The 22,500-nt window shown below is 38.0% G+C and overlaps 1 protein-coding gene across 9 annotated transcripts in view; it reads left to right on the forward strand.

The window, feature by feature from the left end:
- Positions 1–22,500, forward strand: part of LOC124423362 (AF4/FMR2 family member lilli-like) — a 161,485-nt gene that overhangs the window by 28,547 nt on the left and 110,438 nt on the right. For 5 of the 9 annotated variants that reach the window (XM_046960988.1, XM_046960989.1, XM_046960991.1 and 2 more), the window contains exon 1: positions 5,282–5,463. The exons of 3 other annotated variants lie outside the window; for them this stretch is intronic. In XM_046960988.1, the coding sequence (XP_046816944.1) occupies positions 5,297–5,463 (167 nt within the window). In that variant the 5' untranslated portion in view covers positions 5,282–5,296. Of the gene's footprint in view, positions 1–5,281; positions 5,464–12,363; positions 12,809–22,500 lie in introns of those variants that run through there. One more of the 9 variants, XM_046960995.1, reaches the window with a different exon arrangement.

Consider the following 22,500-nt stretch of genomic DNA (forward strand, 5'->3'; position numbering starts at 1 on the left):
GACTGTGTTCTTCGTTCAACTAAAAAATCAATCATTAGACCGGATCGTTTGAACGATCAACGAACATGATTTCTAAATCGTTCAAATGAGAATGTATGTACTGGTTTGTGTTCTCGTGTCGATTGTTACATAGAACGCGTTCTTAGAACGTTGATAAATTATTTCTTAAAGATCGAGATTAAACGTAGTTTCTTCAGAATTTATTATTCCTTCTTCTTCCTTCCACCACCCCCTCGTTCTCTCTCTCTCTCTCTCTCTCGCTCCTTCTTTTTCTCATTTTCGCGTTACTTTTTTCAATTAGCGAATATGTACAAGTAGATGAATTATCGTACGTGGTACGTTTCTAACGGATTTCGTTATTTTCATTGTATTCGAAGGAAATCACGAACGGAAAATCGAAGGTCAAGAAACGACCTTCGCGAGAGTCGACCTTATCGATAATTCATTATATATATCCGTTCTACAGGGGGAATGGCGAAGAGGTAAAGTAAGAGAGACAAGAGGCCATCTATAGGTTTACACTGTGTGTTTCTTTTCTCTTCTCTTCTCTTTTCTTCTCTTCTCTTCTCTTCTCTCTTTTCTCTTTTGATTCTCCTCTTCGTGGTGTATATTATACTTGCACGCGCGCCAACCGAGAACTTAACGCGTCTCTCTTTTCATGGAATACGATCATAGCTCTCGTAGCGTGAAATCCGTTACCAGCGGTCGGTAAAAGCATATTCAACGAGAAGGATAACTCGATCGTTAAAGATACCTTCTCTTGTGACCTTGACTTCTTCTTCTTCTTCTTATTCTTCTTCATCAACATCATCATCTTGTTTTTCTTTTCTAGATCATCATCTTCTCCTTTTCCTTCTCATTATTATCTTTCTCCCTTTCTCTCTTTCTAGTTAAACGATTTCATCGTTTTCTTAGAGTATCTTCTGAGTTTCGTTCCATTAGCCTCGCATTAAAACGATAGCGCCACGTAGTATTAACGGAGCATTTGCGTTTTCTTCGTATTTTCTTATTTCTTCTTCTTCTTCTTCTTCTTCTTCTCTGTTTTTTGTTCTTATTTTTCTTCATTATTATCATCGTCATCACCATCCTTCTCGCTATCATGAACTCGAGTCTCACGTCGCACTTGGAAGATTTCCAGACTGCTAGAGATTTAATTGACTCATCGTAAAATGTAGGACGTCTTCCCTGACAAATCACATTTGAATTTTGCCCTGAGAGATTTAACACCGTTTACGACGAACTAAACTATTACTGTTAATTATTTATTTATTATTCTCGTTATTTTAATTTTAAATTTGTACGTACACGCGCTCGCATGTATACATGTATACATACATATACACATTGAATATCTTTTACATGTATCCATGTATGCATGCATGTATGTATGTATAAGATAAAGTTCAGTTCATCGTTGAAACGAAATATTGCAAAAAGAAATATTTCTTCTTTGAGAATTCGTAGAAGATACTGATTCGAGGAAAAAGAAAGTTTCTAGAAGACATGGCGGTGGTGATGGTGATAGGAGGGATGGTCTGCGACGGATGGCTGACCAGATTTTAGCGGGTGTGTAAATCACCGGAGAAGGAATACCGGTCGCAAGTAAAAGAGCAAAGGTCTCTCGTCAGGACAGGTTGACGAATCGATTTCTTCACGGCGTTGAGTCCTCTGTAAAGTAGTACCAGCACAGGCATCAACGGCAACGGTAACAGCAGAGGCAGAAGTAGCTTGTTGAAAAAAGTGGATGAACGAGTAAGAAAGATAGGATAGATAGATAGAAAGAATGAAGGAAGGAAGGAAGGATCAAAAGGAAGATGAATAGAGATAAAGAAGAAGAATAAAATAGAATAAGAATGAAACGGAGTAGAATTGAATAGAATAGTTATGTTCGTTTTAAAATATATAAATGCATTTATCGGAGAGAAATTACAAATTTTATTAAACACGTCTCTCATTCAAAAATGATCAATGAGTTATACAATTATAATCGGGCGAAGAGGATGGGGTGGGATGGGGTGGGCTAGGGTGGGGGAGAAGAAGAAGAAAAATAAATCAAAAAAAAAAAAAAAATCAATACTGTAATTTATTCGAAATTTTTTGATAAACAATCGAATTAACATCCCTTGCCAAAGTTAATAATATAAACGTATTAATATGATAAATATAAAGGAATTGTAAAAATTCTTTTCTTTATTATTTATTTTAACAATCTCTGCTTTTCTACGTTTGTTCTTTCTTCTTTTATTTATACGCCTGTCTCTTTCTTTCTCGTCGGTGTGAAAGGTAAATGAGCCTTCTCAAGGAGAGAGAAATGTCTTCTCTCTCTCGTCTCGTCTTCTGGTTCGGCCGGTACGCGCGTGAGGAGCTTTAAACGAATGTAAGAAAAAGAAAGAGATAGATAGATAGATAGATAGATAGATAGACAGATAGATAGTGTGTGTGTGTGTGTGTGTGTGTGTGTGTGAGAGAGAGAGAGAGAGAGAGAATGTGCGTGCGTGTGCACGTGCCGATATATATTTAGCGCCTGCAGAGCATTTCTCGACCCATATACCCCGACGAGTAGCAACACATGGAAAATGTGTTTTCTATGTTAGAGAGGGTGATTTCTCTCCCATCCTCTCCCCTTCCTCCTTCCTTTCTCTTTCTTTTCTTCTATCATCCTCGGTCATGACGAATTCGGGAAAAGAAGTCTGCTTTTGAGCCGTACCATTTTCTTTTTTTTTTTTTTTTCTTCTTCCTTTCCCCATCTTTTCCTACATGGCCTCGTCGAAGGGTTCTCTCAAGGTTGACGTAGTAAGAAGGCAGCTATCTCACGTACAAATTGATAAAAAACCTCCCCCCCTTTGTCTGAACTTGTCAAGGAGTAATGTTTTCCTCCAATGAAGAAAAAAGGAAAAAAAAAAAAGAAAAGAAAAAAAAAGGATAATTAAAAAATTAAAAAAAAAAAAAAAAAAAAAAAAAAATTAAAAAAAAAATTAAAAAAGAAGGAAGAAGAACAAGAGCAAAGGATAAGAAGAAGAAGAAGAAAAAAAGATGGAAAAGTAATATCTAATGATTTCATTAAAAAATTATAGATCTATATAGATCGATATCGTTTACATTAAGTCCAAGGGGTATTTGTTTGTTACCATCTAGAAATGATGGTTATGACGATGATACAACGACTACTAGGTTCGATCTACGTAATCGACGATCCTGTATTCGCGAACGAACCTTATCGATAAGGATCATCGGGCTCTCGATATTGAGGAGAAACGGTGAGTCATTGTCGGCTATAGTATTAGGGGAACTCGGTTAACCACCACTAAATCAATGTGCAGTCACACCGATATAGACGTATTATCTTCCTAACCCTCTGTCAACTCGTGTCGCGCATCTGTGCGCGTCTCTACGATTTACTGCTAATCGATAACACGCTACTTGCGAAGCATTACGAAGACGCTGACCCTTCGCCATGGCTTTGCCCGTTCGACTCGATTGAGTCTGTTGCACACGTATGCACGCACGCACGAACACACACACACACACACACATACACTGCTCTCCCCTCCCCCGAAAGAAAGAAAACGATTTTTACGACGTTCATCCCGCCCCCAATTGTATGATAAATAATAATTCGTTTTAATTAAAATGTAATTCTATTCGACAAATTGTAACAATAAACTTTCAAATCGATGTAAAATATCCTCCTTCGCTGGTGCAACGTTCTCTCTCTCTCTCTCTCTCTCTCTCTCTCTCTCTCTCTCTCTCTCTCTCTGCTTTTCTTTCCTTTTTTTTTCTTTTTTTCCTTTTTCTCGACGTTTATCATCATACAGATTTACGATGTAATAAATTGTAAAGGACCAAAGTTTTCCAACCTTCTTTAAAGTTCTACCATTTATTATGGTTAATTGTGTATCATTCCGTGGTATTGATAGCACCCGTAAAGTATCGTGGACCACTCGATAAATAGACAGAGAATATTCGCGTAACGTTAGAGAAACGCTAAGTCGTTTATGTAAAACTTCTCTCGCGCATCGGGAATTAGCGTGTTTCAAGGGAAATCGGAGTTTGTGGCGTAGTTCCACTTCCAGGCTTCGTTAGTGCCGTGAGAAATTTTTCTTTTACGAGAGAGTAATAATATAGCTTAATTGGAATAACTGAGAGAGAAAGAGGAAAACTCGTATTCATCCACTACGTCTCTCTTTCTCTCTCTCTTTCTCTCTCTCTCTCTCTCTCTCTCTCTCTACCTCTGTGTGTGCGTGTGTGTGTGTGTGTGTATATGTATGTAGTTATAGCGACGTTAGCTATGTACTTATACTTCCTATTACATAGTAATCGAGTCGCGTAACGAGAATGAACGTCCCACATTATCTAACTTAATTTCCTTTCCTTTGACCAGTCCGTTATCGCGTCTCTATTGGCTCCGCAATGTCACATGTATCGTAGCATGGAATAAATAAAGGCTAATCGATTAACGGCCAACACCAACTGATAACTCAAGTTTTAATATCATTGCGTTATCGAGACGATTGCGTTCGATCTCGAAAGAGTTCGATAACAATCGGAGGAATTGGTTATATCATTTTGTTCGTGCTTATCTCCTTCGATTTTTGTCAGATCATTGATTTGAATCTACGACCTCTTTGAAAACGATAAGTGTATATATATATATATATATATACACACTTATTATAGATATGTATATATGTTTATTCATATAGGTCTGTATATATATATGTATATAGTATAGAGCAATATAACGCAACATGTTCGGATCTTTCTTCAAATACTTTTAAATGTTTTTACATAATATATATGTAAAATATATTACATATGTTCTACATATTATAGTTTGTTAGTAAATAATTATATATATATATATATATATATATATATATATATATGCGATTAGAGGAAATCCTAAATACCATTAGTTATCAATTTATGTGAATGACAAATTAATCATCGAAGGAAATATAGATCCCAATTTGTTATCGTTTATTAAATGTTCTCTCTCTCTCTCTCTCTCTCTCTCTCGTAAACGTAATATAATAACGAATACCACTATTTTCGTTTAAATTGATAATCATTAATTTATTTTATTTCGTTAATACTTGGGGAAGGGGTAATCGAGAGAAAAAGTAGTGAAAAGTAGCTAATATACCTATGCGCATTATTGTCGGTTCGCGACGTACGCGTTCTTTGACGGCACGGCTCCATTAATTGCTTAGCCGCGTACATCGAAGTAATATTATCGATAGTGTCTCGAGACGACGCACGGTGGTGGGTAGGTAGGCGGGAAGAGATAAAGGGAATGAAGGGATGGGGTGCGGTTGCGACGAGACGAGAAAGCTACGATGGATGTAGAACGAAGGAAGCAACGGTTCAACCAGCAGGGGTAGAGGGTCGAGGCTGCTGGTGGAAAGGGGTGCTTGAGGTGTGGATTCATGGGTTACGCTCGACGGCTTCTGACGTCACGAGGTTTGTACGCAAGTCTACTACTACTGTTACTACTACTACTACTATTACTACTACTCTACCACCACCACCACCACCACTACTACCACCACCATCTTTTCAGCAACAGCAACGGCATCAGCGCCACCACCACTACTGTAATCAATCCCCACCATCGATTATCTTTACCATAGACGGTGTAGGATGATGTACCAATACTGCACGCCGATGCCACGGTCACTACTACTACTACTTCTACCATTACTCCTACTACTACCACTACTACTACTACTACTACTACTACTACTATTACAACTATTACTATTACCAGTTAGCAATGGTAGTGTTAGCAAGCCTACATCGTTGAACTACCCCCAGCTTCATTGGTATTGTCTCCATTGCTAAAGTAGAAGCAACATGAACACTACCACATTGTCATTCCTAGGACATTCAGAGAAGAGAGTATGAGTTCGTCGTTTCTAACTCGACACGGTCATAATTATAGTATACACATTTAACTTCCTATTTCGGTTTACCCAGGTGTCTCCTTCTCTCTTTCTTTCTAACCCTTTTTTTTCTCTTACTCATTTCCTTTCATCTTCTTCGTCTCTCTCTCTCTCCCTCTCTTTCTTTTTCTTTTTTCTCTCTAAAGATTTACGTGCTTTCTTGTTTTCGTCTTATCTCCATCAACTCGGTCGCCACATTTAGTCTCCTTTCATCTCTTACCTCTTCTCTAGTAAACCAGCCAGGTGCTCGTTCGATTATAGCAAAAGTGTTGTCTCGAAGGATGAAAGAAATGTGTGTGTGAGAAAGAGAAAGAGAAAGAGAGAGAGAGAGAGAGAGAGAGAAAAAAGAGAGAGAGAAGGAGAGGGGGAGGTAACGTGAGTAAAGGAGAAAAACAGAAAGAGAGAAAGAAAGAGAGAGGCGCAATACCTAATCCTCCCTTCGTTGGCCCACGCTCGGCAGGAAATCAATAGAGAGGAATTCTCTCTCTCTCTCTCTCTCTCTCTCTCTCTCTCTCTCTTTCTCTCTATATATATCGCTATATCTTCGTCGTTGCTCCTTTCTCTTTTTCTACTAGCCGCAGAGCATGGGTCGGTCAAAGAAGCTGAGAAAAAGGCCATGCTCTTTACCTTCTCTTACTTTTCTCTATCTTTCTCTATCTCTTTACCTCTACCTCCACCTCTCTCTTTCTCTCTCTCTTTTGTCCTTCTCGTCTTTTACCTTCCTCCTCCATTCTTTTTTTCCTCTTATATTTGCCCACTATCGCTCCTCGACTACTCGACTTATCCTTTAGCGCCGGATTCGAATCGTCTCGCTTAAGATCGGTAAACGTGAAAAAGGAAAAGGATTGAGCGGGAAAGGTTTTATTTCTTGATTAAGAACCTGATAACGATGAAGACGTTTTTTTTTTCTCTTTCTTATTTTCTTTCTCTTCCTTTTGTTATCATGCATTCCAATCGAGTCAATTGGAACATTTGCCTTTTTCTATGTCAAGGTAACTGGAGTATACCAGTTATCGATCAAATTACCCAGAATGCTATAGATTTGGATATTAACAATAAGAAGAAGAAGAAGAAGAAGAAGAAGAAAAAGAAAAAGAAGAAGAAGAAAATGAAGATTACGAAGAGAACGGAAAGAGAAAGGGGAAAAAGAAAAGAGCTCTTGCAGTAGATAAGAGAGAGAGAGAGAGAGAGAGAGAGAGAGAGAGAGAGAGAGAGAAGGGGGGAGAGGGAGGGCTTTAAAACGAGTCAGGTAGGTTCTCTCGTCAATAGGGTCTCGTTTTCCAACCGAGCCACCGACCGGCTGCCCTTTAAACCATTACGTAGAATTTAGGGACTCCGCAGTTCGTTGAAGTGTACTTCATCGTCATGCTTTTCCCAACCCTCATATTGTGTCCGTAGCAAATAAATACAACACATCGAATATTATTTTCTAATCGATTCTATTTTTTTTTCTTCTCTTTTTCTTTTTTTTCCTTTTTTTTCTCTCTCTCTCTTTTTTTTTTTTTTTTTTTTTTTTTCAAATCCAATCTATCTGTTATCTTTTATCTCGTTCAGATCAATTTCGTATATTCAGATCTCCGTTCGACAAGTTTCACGAGTATTCGAAGAGAGATATTCGATTAGGATATCGGGTAATAGGGAACAGGGGATAAGGATTGATCAATGAAACGCATCTCTCCCTCTCTCTCTCTCTCTCTCTCATACACACACACACACACATACATACACGCACACGCATAAACATATACACACATTCTCCCTCTCAGTCTCTCTGTGCGTGGGCTCTTTGGAGTAAACGTTACGTCAGTGGGCGTCGCGTGACGTAGCGGAAGTCGTGCGTCACCGGTGATGTAAAGTAACGGGCGGAAGAGGAGGAGGAGGAGAAGGAGGATGAGGAGGAGGAGGTGGAGGAGGAGGAACGTCCGAAAGAGGCCATTGACGAGAACGAGCGAGCGATAGAGTGAGAGAGAGGGAAAGAGGACTTGTTGCATGTCCTTTTCCAGCCGGCAATCTTTACGATCGTCGGCATCCTACAAAATCTTGTCCACTTCGTTGATTTGATCTGACGCGATTATGATTGCAAAAACGCGAATTCGAAAAATGACGGACAAAGAGGCCACTGGTTGGAGTAAGGGAGAGAGAGGGAGAGAGAGAGAGAGAGAGAGAGAGAGATAGGGATATATATATATATATCTCTCTGTGTGTGTGTGTGTGTGTAGAAAGAGAGAGAGAGAGAGGGAGAGAGCGAGAGAGAGTAGGAAGCATCGTAAAAACGTGTCCGCGCATATTTTCATCGAGGGCGCGAGTACTTGTTGCATATCCGTTTGCGCATGTGTCGTCTTCTTCTAAGATTCTCCGGTAGGAGAGAGATTAGTCGGTAGGAGAAACGAGGGGAAAATTCTTGTTGTTGAACCTCTTCGTCTAAGATGAATTTAACTTAACGACTACGTACCTTTGTATAGTTGTATATATATATATATATATATACCTGGCGTTGCGATACTTTAAAACTGAAAATCTTTAAGGAGATAGATAGAAAAGGTGAAGGATAAAAGTGTTACTGAAATAAACTAAGAGATTTTTTACAAATCCTTAGAGAATCTTTTGTCTTGAATTTATAGACTCAAACAGAGCTACCGGTTCTCTCTTCATTTAATTAAGACAATCCACCCTGTTATATTAGCAGTCTCGATCTAGTAGCTCGTGGCGGCTCGTTAATTAGCAATTTGCTTTCTCGTTGTAAAGCCGAACGGTAACATCGCTTGCATAATTTCTCTTCATCCCCATCCCTCTCTCTCTCTCTCTCTCCCTTTTTATCGCGTGCTCTTCTGGATGGCGAAATGAAGGAGGGTGGGAAGGATGGAGGGAGGGAGGGAGTTAGGTGAGGAAATGGAAAAGGGAGAGAAGAGTAGAGCGAGGCAGACAGCAGCGGTGTCGTTTAAAACTCTGGATAGTTCTTCGTAATCTGGCACGTTTCCCGAGCTCGTTATTTTCTAGCGAACGTATGCTCTTTTGTAAATTCGTCTAGTCGTTAGACGACGGCAATGATCTTGTTTTACCCTTCCTCTCTCTTTTTTTATCCTCTTTCTCTCTTTCTCTTTCTCTTTGCTTAACGAGCACAAGGCATGATATTTAAGAGCATACACGCGCGACACCGTATGTCGATTTCCCCAACCCTTCTTCCGACACGTCTAACGGATTCTACTGGGCCACAAGGCTTATCTCTGTACGAAGACTAACAATCGCAATTTTTATATTTCCTGTTTTCTTTTTTTTTTTTTTTCATTTGTTCTTTCTTTGTTCTTTTATTTTTTATTTTTTTTTTTGCGGTCATAACAAATAAAGAAGAAACCATAAAGTATCATAATATGTTATTTTCACGGTGCGTCATTTCGATAGCTAGTTAACGCGAACCACCATTTTGATATTCGCATCCTTATTAAAAAATACCAACAAAAGTTCATATATATATATATGTATGTATACATACGTAAACACGAGGACGTACATGCATATATATATATATATATATGTATATATATGTATATGTATATGCATATAAGTCCTCCAGCAGGCAGGACGACCTACTTTTAACGCGTTTTACGAAACTACGATAGAAAGTCCGTTGTCGTTCGTGACGTTTGAAAGTGACGTCGGTTTGGACGTCACTCGCGTGTGACAAGAAAAAGTTAAAGAGGATCCTTTCGAAGATTAATTAGTTTCTTTTTCTGGGATGTCTATCGTCTTCGTTAAAAGAGAAAGAGTGTTAAAAGGAAGGAAACCAATAGTAAATAACGTAGAAAAAAGAAAGAAAGAAGAAGAAGAAGAAGAAGAAAACCGACAGCGAAAAAGAAGAAAAGTTGAGGACGGCCATCTTCCATTATCGCAGTCGATAAGGTAGATCCCAATTTCAAAATCTACCTCTCATATTTTTTTCATCCGCAAGATGTCGACAGCCGCGGCAGGTGCGTTCGACCAATAGGCTCTCTCTATATGGCTTCACCCCCTTCGGCCCCTTTGGCGTCTTTGGTACGGCCACACTGGCGCCCCCCTCCCGCCGCCCGTCGTCGCGGCTCGGTTCGCCGCCGTCGATCGGCGCTCAGCCGACAGTGGCACGGACAGTGATCGCAATATGGCTTCCGCCAGCGCTAGTAAGTGAGAGTACCGTCGAAAGGTGATAACGGACATGGTGGGATTTCGAAGGGTGCGCGGGTCTTTGCGCGCGTGCAACTGACCGGCATTTCTCGTCGCCGTTGTCGTCGTCCTCGTCGTCATCGTTGTCGTCGAGTTTCTCGGTTAAACACGGTTACCTTCTCGAGAAGACTTAACGGCGATTCTCGTGCTTGCTTACGCGCTCGTTAGAAAGTAGCAACGAGTGGAAGTAGTAGAGAAGAAGGAGTAGAAGCAGAAGAAAAAGAAGAAAAAGGAAGATGTAGTAGTGGAAGAGAAAAACGAAGAAGTAAGAGAGATAAAGAGAAAGGAATAAATAAATAAATAAATAAATAAATGAATGAATGAATGAATGAATGAATGAATGAATAAATAAATCAAGTAAATAAATGAAAGAGTGGCGCTCTGTTTAACTGAAAGGAATCGTTGGCGGAGGAAAGATTGGTGTAAGTAAGAAAAAAGAAGTAGTCGAAGGGAAAGAAAAGAGAACCCAGTCGATTCGTTGCGCGAGAGAGACAGGGACATATATAGAGGAAGAGAGAGAGAGAGAGAGAGAGAGAGAGAGGGAGAGGGAGAACGTTCGTTCGTCGTTCGTTCTCGGTGTGTTTTGTCTCTCTCTCTCCCTCCCGCGACGGGACGAACGAAGGAGGGAGGGAGAAGGACCGAGAGAGAGAAAGAGAGAGAGAGAGAGCGGGCGCGCGCGCGCGCGCGCGCTCTCACCTCCTCTTATACGGTACGGTTCTCTCGAGTAGTGAAACCGTGGGCCGATTATGATGCTCGTGTGTTTTGTGCCAGTGGTTATGTTTTCGGCGGTGATGGTGGTGGGACTGATGACAGAAATGGTCCTAATGTTCTTGGGACACAAGCTCACATATATTTCATATTAAACCGGCAAAAATATTTTTTAATAATCTTTACATATATATATATATATATATATATATGTATGTATATATATATATATATATATATATATACGAAGAACACATTTACGTACTCGTCAACGAAGAAAAGGTCCGTTAAAACAGAGAGTTAGAGAGAGAGAGAGAGAGACAAAGATAGAAAGGAAGGAAGGAAGGAAGAAAGAGAGGTTATGTATACGAAGAATCGTGACAGGAAATTCGGTATTCGTTGAAAGGAATCCTTGTGTGTCTCGCACGTCATGTCACACGTTATCAATTATTAAAAGTGTTCGCGTTATTTTTGACGATCGCGAAGAAGAAGCACGCGAAGTACACTTTTCCCCTCTCCCCCTTTTTTTCCCCCACTCCTTCTCCCTCGCTCCTATTTCTTTTAATAGTTAACAGTTAAATTGGTTGAGTGTATTAGATAGTGACGTCGTACCACGTTCGTTGGAAACGTTGCAAACTTTGTTCCTTTTTTTTTTTTTTTATTCTTTCTTTTTTATTTTCTTCTATATTTTCTCGTATCCCAAACCCCCGCCCTCGATCATCCTGTGTGTGTGTCTGTGGGTGTGTGTATGTGTATTTGTCACTCTCTTTTCTCCTCTCCTCTCCGTTCGTTCGTTCGTTCGTTCGTTTCGAAAAAGGGGAGTCGACACGCGCTTGTAAAAGCTTTCGTGTTAGAGAGAGAGAAAAAGACAGAAACAGAGAGAAAGAGAGAGAGAGAGATAAATAGGTAGATAGATAGAAAGAGAAAGAGAGACCCCGTGTAGATGCGAATGCGTGACACGCTTCGTTTGTCGTCGTGTTCGTGGCCAAGCGCGCGTGTTTGTGTGAAATATCGGAAAGAGAGACGTACGTATCCGCCGCCGTGGCGGTGAGCAGCCAGTGAAAAAGAAGGAGAGCAACGCGCGCACCAAGAGAGAGAAAAAGAAAGAAAGAGAGAGAGAGAGAGAGAGAGAGAGAACGAGAAGCACACGACGACGACGTTACACGCAGGGAGAGAAACTGAGAGAAAGAGAGAGAGAGAGAGAGAGAGAGAGAGAAAGAGAAAGAGAGTGAAGAGAGTAGTGAGAGAGAAGAGAGAGAAGAGACGACGAAGAAGAGGCAAACGAGCGAGCCGAGGCGACGTTGCCAGAGTTTTCCTTCTCTCGTTCCCCCGTTATCTTCTCTCCCTCGTGTTCATCACGAGAAAAGAGAAAAGGGTCCGTGAAAGTGTATGAGAAAAAACGAGAGAGAGAGAGAGAGAGAGAGAGAAAAAGAGAGAAAGGAATAAGTAAATAAATAAATAAATAAGTAAGAAGATAGATAGATCGGGTGAGAGATAGATAGATAGATAGATACAGAAAGAGAAAGAAAGAGAGGGAAAGAGAGAGAGAGAGAGAGAGAGAGAGAGAGAGAGAGAGGAGGAGAAGGAGGAGAAGAAAGAGAAGAGTTTGTTGTGTAAAAGTGGATCTAGGGAATTTTTCCGATCCGCCTAGGGAGATACTTGTCGATTCGAATCGGCAGCAGCAAGTTTAGTTCCACTCTCGGCGCGCCGATTATACACGGATGCCATGAGACCTGCTGCTGCTAATACTACTACTATTACTATTGCTACTACTACTACTACTACTACTATTACTATTGCTACTACTACTACAATACTACTACTACTGATATTCCTACTACTACTATTACTACTACTACTATTACTTCTAGTACTATTACTGCTACTACTACATCGACGTATCACCGAGACACGTGACAGGCCGAGTTAGAGTACGCTCGACGAGTCATGAAGAAGCCACGGTAAGAAATAATCCTTTTCTTCTATTCTTTAATCTGTTTTTCTAATATCTAAAGCAGTGTCTAAATCTAATCATAAGTAAGAACTTTCGGGATCAGTATGTATGAATGGAAATCATTTCGATAATAATGATAATTATGATGATAATAAAAAAAAAAAAAAAAAAAGGGAAAAAAAAAGGGAAATGAAAAGAGAAAAATTGAATAAAACAATAGAATAATAAAATAAACAAACTGAGGTGGAAACAACGACATACAGACAATAATAATAATAATAATAATAATAATAATAATAATAATAATAATAATAATAATAATAATTGAGAAATAATATTGTTAAGAGAAATAATGAAATAAAGATTACAGTGAATTTCGAGCGACAAAATGTCAGGTGTGTCGCGTTCGTCCAGGAGCTAAGGGAGCAGACAATTTTTCTCACGGGGGATGTGCCTTTGAGCGAGCGAGACCAACGTGTATAAGAGAAAGAGAAAGAGGGAGAGAGAGGAAGGGAGGGTTAAAGGGAGGGAAAGGGAGAGGGAAGGAAGAAGGGTTTCGAAGGCTATGCCAGCGAGAGCACCATATGACGCTGACGTTGGTGGTCGAAGCGACGCGATGATCGGCAAAGGGAGGCGAGGGGTATGACTCACAGAAGATCGACGCCTTGTTTATTGATCTTGACGGTGAGAAAGAGAGAAAGAGAGAAAGAAAGAAAGAAAGAGAGAGAGAGAGAGAGAATCGGAGCTGCTAATTGTTATGTCAGCGTTTTACACCGATTCGCTTTCGATTGAAAATAATGGGAAAAAGAGAGAGAGAGAGAGGCTGGGAGGGAGGGAGGGAGGTAGAGAAAGACGAAGTGGTACTTAATCAATGTTATTGTAAAAAGATACGCTTTTTTTCAACCAATTTTTTCCTGTTTTTTTTTTTTTCCTTTATGTTTTATTTTCCTTTTTTTTTTTTTTTTCTCTTAACGTTAAGCCACGACACGATCGTTTTCATTTTTTTTTCATATCTTATCTTTCCTTAAAAACGAGACTGACCGTTGTATCTTTGACTCGTATGTGTCCATACGTCATTGCTTTGTTTTCCTGAGATGACTTTCAAAACAATTTGCTTTTATTTCTTTTTTTTTCTTCCCTTTCTTTTTTTTACTTTTCCTTATTATTTTTTCTCGCTTTGTTCATCCGTTATATATTTGTAAAAGATATACACACATATATATATATATATATATATATATATACATAAATATTCATATATATTCATTATATAGGACATCTATATCAAATTCAATCAGTATAAAAAGTAACGTCCGATCAGTTTTATATACGTATATATAATGAACTATTATTCGTTTATTTTATTAACCGATAAGTCAGGAACTTCGTAACAACATTCATATCAACAAGATAAAACGGATCATTTTTAAAAGACAAAAGAGAATGGGAGAGAGACAGAGAGAGAGAGTGTGTGTGCGTGTATATGTGAGAGAGAGAGAGAGAGAGAGAGAGAGAGAGAGAGAGAGAGAGAGAGAGAGAGAGAGAGAAAGATAGAAAGGTTTCATCGAGAGTTAATCGAATCGTGTCACGAATATTTTTTTTCCGAGCCAATCGAGACGAGGAGAAGACGGACGAAGGAATGAATCGTCTTTGACATTTTGTCTCCGCGCGAAGTGTCGAAGATAGGAGCCCGTTTGGAATCCGAGGGTCGAACTCGAGGAGAGACGAGAACGCTCCAAATACTTTCGGCTGACTCGACGACGATGACGACGACGACGACGACGACGACGACGACGACGACGACGACGACGACAACGACGACGACGAAGACGAAGACGAAGACGAAGACAAGAGAGCAAAAGGAGGAGGACGAAGAAGAGGAGAAGGGAGAAGAAATGGAAGACGACGATGACGAGGGAGGAGCGGGAGGAAGAGGAGGTGATGGTGGAGGTGAAGGAAGGAAGACGAAGCCAAGGAGGAGTAGGAGAAAGATGAGGAGATGATAGAGGAGGTGAAGGAGGGAAGACGAAGACGAGGAGGAACAGGAGGAAGAGGAGGAGATGTTGGAGGTGAAGGAGGGAAGACGAAGACGTCGTCGACATCGGCGCTGCGTAGGTCGCTGAATTAAGAGTGAGAGACTCTCGGCGACGTTGCAGAGGAAAAAGGACGAAGAAGATCAGCAGTGAAAAGAAATCTTAAGATGAGAGAAGAAGAAGAAGAAGAAGAAGTGGGATGAGAGAAATCTGCTGCACGGTTTACATCTCAGATTTAGCAAAATATTTTATTGCTATAACTTTGTTTTCTTCTTTTTTTTTTTCTTTTTCTTCTTCTCTCTGTCTTTCTATCTTTCTCTCTCTCTCTCTCTCTCTCTCTCTCTCTCTCTCTTTCTTTTTTTTTCTTTTTCTTTATGTTAAACTCACTTGCATAAAAGAATAAAATCTATTTTATATGAGCATATCTATTATTTGCATTGATGGAAATATATACGAAATATATACGTGTTTATAAACGTTTAAAATGTTAACGAACATGTATCGTATGCAGATTGGATAAAGAAAATAAATATAAACTCTTAGGATAATCAAAAGGAAAGAATTTCGAAATTTTCTTATGAAAATATAATGAAATCGTTTCTTAAAATCTAAAGATAACTAAATCCCTTGGTTTTATTACGTGACTTTACATATATACGTTTAGTTGATGTTTATACCGGTGGATTATGCATATCAATGAGATTATCGGATTAACATACTCTATAGCGATATTCTCTCATTGGTAATAAAGATCTTTATTCGTATTAAATCGTTTGAAAAAAATATGTTAGGAACGTCGAGTGTTCTCTACCATAAAACTCTTCTTCATTGAGCGAATCTCATCGAGTATTGTTTGAATTACGTTCGAAGAAGAGATAAAATGATACAACGAATGTACTCATTCATTTACTTACTCACTCACTCACTCACTCACTTACTTAGTTACGAATGAACGAATCACATCTCATCTCATCGCATCGCATCGCATCGCATCGCATCACATTGCATCGCAATCGCATCGCAATCGCATCGCAATTGCATCGTAGCACCATATCTTGCAACATAATTGAGAATTTCAACTTCGTTGCTTCTCGAACGCTTTGCGAGCGGAATCGATAATACTCGTTCGTCTTATCTAATCGCTGCTAACACGGTTCCAGAACTTAGCTTGGAACTTGAATTTCGAAATAGGATTCGATGTATTTATCGGTTGATCGTCTTTCGTGAAACCTGTAGTTATTGATGGATCACTTTTAAAATGGTTTTACCTCTTGATACCCATATTAGGTAATAGGTATATATATATATATATATCAATGAAAATACCAAGCTTTGTGAATTTCCTTTATATACATAATAATGTATAAAAAAAAAGTCAAACAAGAAAGAATGTAAATATACACATATATACACATTTTTTTTCAAGTATTCATTCATATATATATACATGTACACATACACACACGCGCGCACATATATGTGCTTTTTTTTTAGAGATCAACGATCATTTTGATATATTGAATAAAGACTAAATAAACATGGATGATATCGTTTTATGGTTTGGATGAATGGTATTTAATTTTAAAACGTACGACGTGAAACTAAAAAAAAAAAAAAAAAAAAGAATTTATCATAGATAGGTAAACAGAAGTGAGCCGTACTATATTTAATTAATTCGATATTTGACATGATTACATATCTATATAGAATTAATACAAAATCTGCAATTTCGAAAACAGATTCTCTCGCAGATTCAAGCAAATATTATTGCAAGGAGAAAGACAGAAGTAGAGACAGAGAGAGAGAGAGAGAGAAAGAGAAAAATAGAGAGAGATATCGATAGACATCGTAACGTTCGCTTCGATAATAGCAATAATAATGATGATAATGATAATAATACTAATAACAAGTATATATATATATATATATATATATATAACAACAACGATAATAATAATAGTAATAAATAAATAAAGAAATGAAAAAGATAAAAAGTAAAGATAGAGAAATCAGACGCGTCTAGGAAAAAAGAAGAGAAAAAGAAAAATACTAGGATAGATAAATAAATAAAGATGAAATGAATAGAGACCAGTTAACAACTATATAAAGTTTTTTTCTCGATTGTGTGAATATACCTGGGATGGATTATTTACTAATAACGTTTAACGTATTTACTAACCTTAAAGCGTTCATGTAAATAATTGAATTCGTGTTCGTCGTTTGAAGAAAATGGATAAGAGAGGGAATCTTTGCATTGGAAATATAATCGGATAAAAATAAATTAAAAGAATAAGCGACAAGTAGACAGGCGGACGGACGGGGACCGATCGTTTGGGGGAAAAAAAAAAAAAAAAAAAAAAAATAAAAAGAGAAAAGAAATAAATAAATAAATAAAAGAAAAAAAAAATGAAACGAAAAAGAAACATAAAAAGATAAAAAGATAAAAAAATAAAAGAAAGAAAAGAAGAAAAGAAGAAATTAAAATCACTTTTTAAAAGATTATAGAAAATGGAAATTACCCCAGACGGGAGGGGGGGGGTGGAGCCTTCTTGTAACCGTATACATTTGAACGTAGATAGAAGGACGATGAACGGCAACGATAAGTACCTTCGCGAGATTCCACTCGAGATTTTAACGACATAAATGCGAGCGTATAAACCGCCTACGCGATTAACGCGTCTTAACGCTTAATTTATTCCCTCGGCCTTGTCTCTACGAATAATGGATTATCTTCTTAGCAAAACATACTCTTCTAGTCTCTCTCTCTCTCTCTCTCTCTCTCTCTCTCTCTCTCTCTGTCTCTGTCTCTGTCTCTGTCTGTTTGTCTGTCTGTCTGTCTTACTTCCGTCCTCCTATCTTTTTCTCTCTTAATTTCGAATAAAAATTTATTTTAGTTAATGCATGTCCAGTTTTTTCTTCGTAGATATTTAATGTATTTGAACGTTGACACATTTGTTTTCAAATTCCATTATCTATCTATTATTCTTATTTCCATTGCTTATGTTTTATCAACATTGTAATAGTATAGTTAAATAGTTTCATTCCTTTATGTACGTATATATATATATATATATATATATATATATATATATATATATATATATATATATATATTTTCCTTTCATTCGCTATGCATCTTATTTCCTGTTACATCAAATATTCAATATCAATTACAGGAAGTATATCTTGGCGTTAATTAATTATTAGAAATTAAAAACGTGAATTAAAATTATGTTATATCGATGTTAAACGATTACTATTGTTTTTTGATTAAACAAAACGAATGACACGAATCTATTTCCGTGGCTTTTATCGACAATTAAAAGCATCGAATCGAAGGAAATGTCGATAAATCGATTGTGAGCAAAAGAAAAAAGACGATTTATTCTTATCCGTCTGTTAAGACACACTATATCTGATAGTAGTACTAAGAGAGAGAAAGAGAGAGAGAAAGAGAGAAAGAGAAATAAATATACTTTGTATACATACGTGCATTTAATTACGTATGATATATATGTATGTATGTATGTATGTATATATGCATGTACCTGTGTATGTATGTATATATAAAATTCTGAAAAAAAATGAATCGTAGTTTTATGACGTATAAGCGTCATCATATCGATATTACCATGCACATAATTCGTACACACCTAAGATAATTTTCCAGTTGCTAGAAGAGAGAAGGGAGAAGGGAGAGAAAGAGAGAGAGAGAGAGAGAGAGAGAGAGAGAGAGAGAGAGAGAGAGAGAGAGAGAGAGAGAATATAAGAGAAGATACCAAAGAAGCGAAACTATTTATAACTATACATCACTCGTAACAAAGTGTTATGCGTATACGTGTCGGTATGCTTGTGTGTATATGTACGTATGTATGTATGAATGTATGTATGTGTGTGTGTGTGCGCGCGCGCGCGCGCGCGTATGCGCACGAGACAAAAAGACTACGACGAGCGAAGGATGATTTCGTAATCACTTGAAAATAGTTCTTTTCTCGTAATCTCGATTCTCGTAATAGCATCTACTGTAACACCCACCATTGTTTTTCGTGATATACTCGAGAGAGTTTATCGTCCGGTATTGCGTATAGTAACTTCTTCATGACTTTTATTAATGTTTGTATTGTATCGATGTATGGAATATTGAATCGATCGATAGATCGATGGATCGTCGATATTTTTTTTTTTTAAATTGGTTTCTTTGTCTTTCCTTCTTTATCGTTTTTTTTTCTTTTTTCGTTTTTTCTTTTTTCTTTTTCTTCTTTCTGCTTTATTTCTTTTTTATCTCAATCTTGTACGACTTTTATTTCAGTTAGTTTTCATTTTCTTGAATATCAATCGTAAACTCGTACAATCGTAAATGGTATTATTTCCTTCCTTTCAAGTGTTTTATAGGATGTATGGAATTCTTTAAAAATGCTCGGAAGTATGCGACAAATTCAAGAACGCAGCCATCAGAAAATAAACTATGCAGAAAATGAGGAGTGTTCTGTGCCAGATATCACCGGTTCTATACATCCATCCATCCATCCATCCATCCATTCTTCTAACTCACTTCACTGATTTACTTTTTGTTTTAAAGATAAATAAAAGGACTAGAAGTACGAAGGGAAAAAATTTTAACCTCCTATATAACTGACTAACCCGTAGAGATTTTAAAACTCGGGAATCATTTGTATAACTAATACTATGAGTCTTTTAAGCTCAATGGTTTTTTTCCTTTGTTTTCATTCTTAATCGTTTGCGTTTTCACAACTCGTCCAGTAAATCCGCACATTAATTTATCTTATTATTATTATTATTATTATTATTGTTTTTTTTTTTTTTTTTTGTTTTTTTTTTTGTTTGTTCGCGTGCCGTTTACGATCACGCACGTTTTTACAACGTATATATTAACGTATGTGCATATGTGATATCTAGAACGTTAGAAAGTTTCGATATCTGCGCTTACTTAATTATATACAAAATCACGATCTACTTAGTGCAAAAAGGGATAAAGATAATGATAAAAACAAACAGACATACAGAGAGAGGGAGAGAGAGAGAGGAGTGCAGTGCGCAAGAACTCGTACGAATTAATTACGTAAAGCGTAATAAATAAGAGGTTTATTCGTGTCGTTATCGGTGGTAGCAAAAGAGTGGTAGCAATAGATGAGGTCGACATCGACTCGGTGTTATAAATTGTAACATTGGATGAGAACGAGAGAGAGAGAGAGAGAGAGTGTGTGTGTGTGTATGTATGTAAAAGAGAGTAAGAGAGACTGAAAGAGAGAGAAAGAAAGAAAGAAAGAAAGAAAGAAAGAGAGCGAGGTACAGAGAGGTTGGAATTTTTCCAAAGATAAAAAGCAGCTTACTATCTCGCGTTCGCGAATTAATGAAAGCGTTGGTGCACGCGTCACGAATCGTCGTAGTCGCCGTCGTCGTCATCGTCGTCGTTAACGACTCTTCGACTTTTGTATCGCGTATACTCGTTAACTGCTCGAAGAGAGAAAACGGGGAGAGAGAGAGAGAGAGAGAGAGAGAGAGAGAGAGAGAGAGAGGGACGTGTAAAGGAGAGAAGAGGATAGCGAGATAGAAGAGAAAAATAATTATCGAAGTTTGGCTACTCGCTCGACTCGCGGATATATTCAACGAATTCGTAATTCGTCAATATACGCCATCGAATACCTTTTGCGTGCTCAAGAAAAAAGAGAGAGAGAAACAGAGATAGAATGAGATGTCGGGAGGGCAGGAGAAAGGGGGAAGAGGATATGTAGAGCACGAGCGCATACGCATTTCCGTGCGACTTGTAATGCGGCGTAACGCGCTTAGCAGCTCATGCTCGGCTATACGCCGAGTTTACCTGCCTTTGTATTTGCAAACACCCTGTCTCGTACGTAAACATGATTCGATCGTGAGCGAAAGCTATAGGGTAGAGTGCGATGGGATAGAGATGAGAGAGAGAGAGAGGGAGAGAGAGAGAAAAAAAAAAGGAGAACGGATTATAATGTCCGTTCTCTGTACGTATGTAAATACTATTATCTCGAATGCGCTCAATTAATCCCGATTAATTCATTTTATATTCATTTATATTAGTTTTTCTTAGAGAGAGATTATAGATTATCCGATTATTTCGTTCGGATTATATATTAGAAATAAACACGATGAATAAAATATTTTCCATAAATATGCATTAAACATCATTGAATGTTTCATTCTATACACATATATATGTGTGTGTGTATGTTTGTATGCATATATATACTATCTTTTATATTTTACAAATCACTCGACAAAGTAATCAAATAAACGAACTTACTTTTCCATTTTTCAAGCGAATTCTTTTTTTATCTTTTTCATTCTCTTCTTTCTCTCTCTCTCTCTCTCTCTCTCTCTTTATTTTCTTAACCCCTAACCTCTTCTCATCTTTCTTTCGATCTTAGTCCAGCTTTTCTCTTCATTCGATCTTTCCTCTCTCTCTCTCTCTCTCTCTCTCTCTCTCTCTCTCTCTCTCTCTCTCTTTCTCTCTCTCTCTCTCTTTCTCTCACATTCTTTCTTTCTTTCTTTATTTCTTTCTTTCTCGTCCGATCTTCCTGATAACCGAGCGATAAAGGCTGTGGCTGACAAGCCATTTTGATAAAGGCTAGCTAGCTTGACTGTCCGAACGTTGTTGGCCACCTCGTCCTTTGCAATTTCAGGAGCTCAAAGCCACTCCTCGATATACTCGAGCCGTTGGTTCGACGCGAAAACGGAGATCCTGGCCAATCTACTAGCTCGTTTCGCTTTTCCTTAGATCAACCATCATCTCTCTTTCTCATTCTACCTTCACTGTCTAGATTTCAAATATTACATGGACGACTTGAAACGTTCATTCCGAAAATGAAACTCTCGAACATCCTAGCGTTACGTTCATCTTATAAAGAAAACGAGAGAGAGAGAGAGAGAGAGAGGGTGGGAGAGAGAGAGAGAAGTAAATAAATAGTTAGATAGATGAAACATCGTAAGAAAAGCGATAAAATCGAAAGTCGATCTTTATTGATTAGAAAAGATAAGAGTTCAGAGAATAGAAAATAATAGAGACGATAGAATGAATAAAAGGAACAAATAAAAGAGTGAGAGAGAGAGAGAGAGAGAGGGAGAAAGAGAGAAGGAGTGAGCGAGTGAGTGAGAGAACGATGAATTTAAGTCTACAGATTTTATTTTCAAGCGTATTTTTCTTTCGAATGAAATTCCGTCGTGTCATTGAAATAGAGAACACGAAAGGCTTAGAGTCACGCAAACATGCAAAAGGAGAACATCATTGCGTTGCTATAATCGAAAAAGAAAAAAAAGGATGCTCGAGAGAAACGAAAGAAGCGAGAAAAGTTAAAGGGAAAAAGGTTTAACTAATGTAAACGGATAAAGATCGAAGACTTCCATTGATTGCTCGTCCGCTTTGCTTTTGTATCTAAACATGTAAGAGAGTGAAAGAGAGATAGAGAGAAAGAGAGAGAGAGAGAGAGAGAGAGAGAAACATAGAGAAAAGGAAATGCATTCGCTATAAAGAAATATTGATTCCGTAGAACATTACACCACCGACAATTATGATATTTTATTTATTCCAAGCAAAGGTCTATAACTCTATCTCTCCCTCTCTCTCTATCTTATCTATCTATTTATCTCTCTCTCTCTCTCTCTCTCTCTCTCTCTC

Source organism: Vespa crabro, chromosome 4 (assembly GCF_910589235.1).
Source record: "Vespa crabro chromosome 4, iyVesCrab1.2, whole genome shotgun sequence".
Classification (NCBI taxonomy): domain Eukaryota; kingdom Metazoa; phylum Arthropoda; class Insecta; order Hymenoptera; family Vespidae; genus Vespa; species Vespa crabro.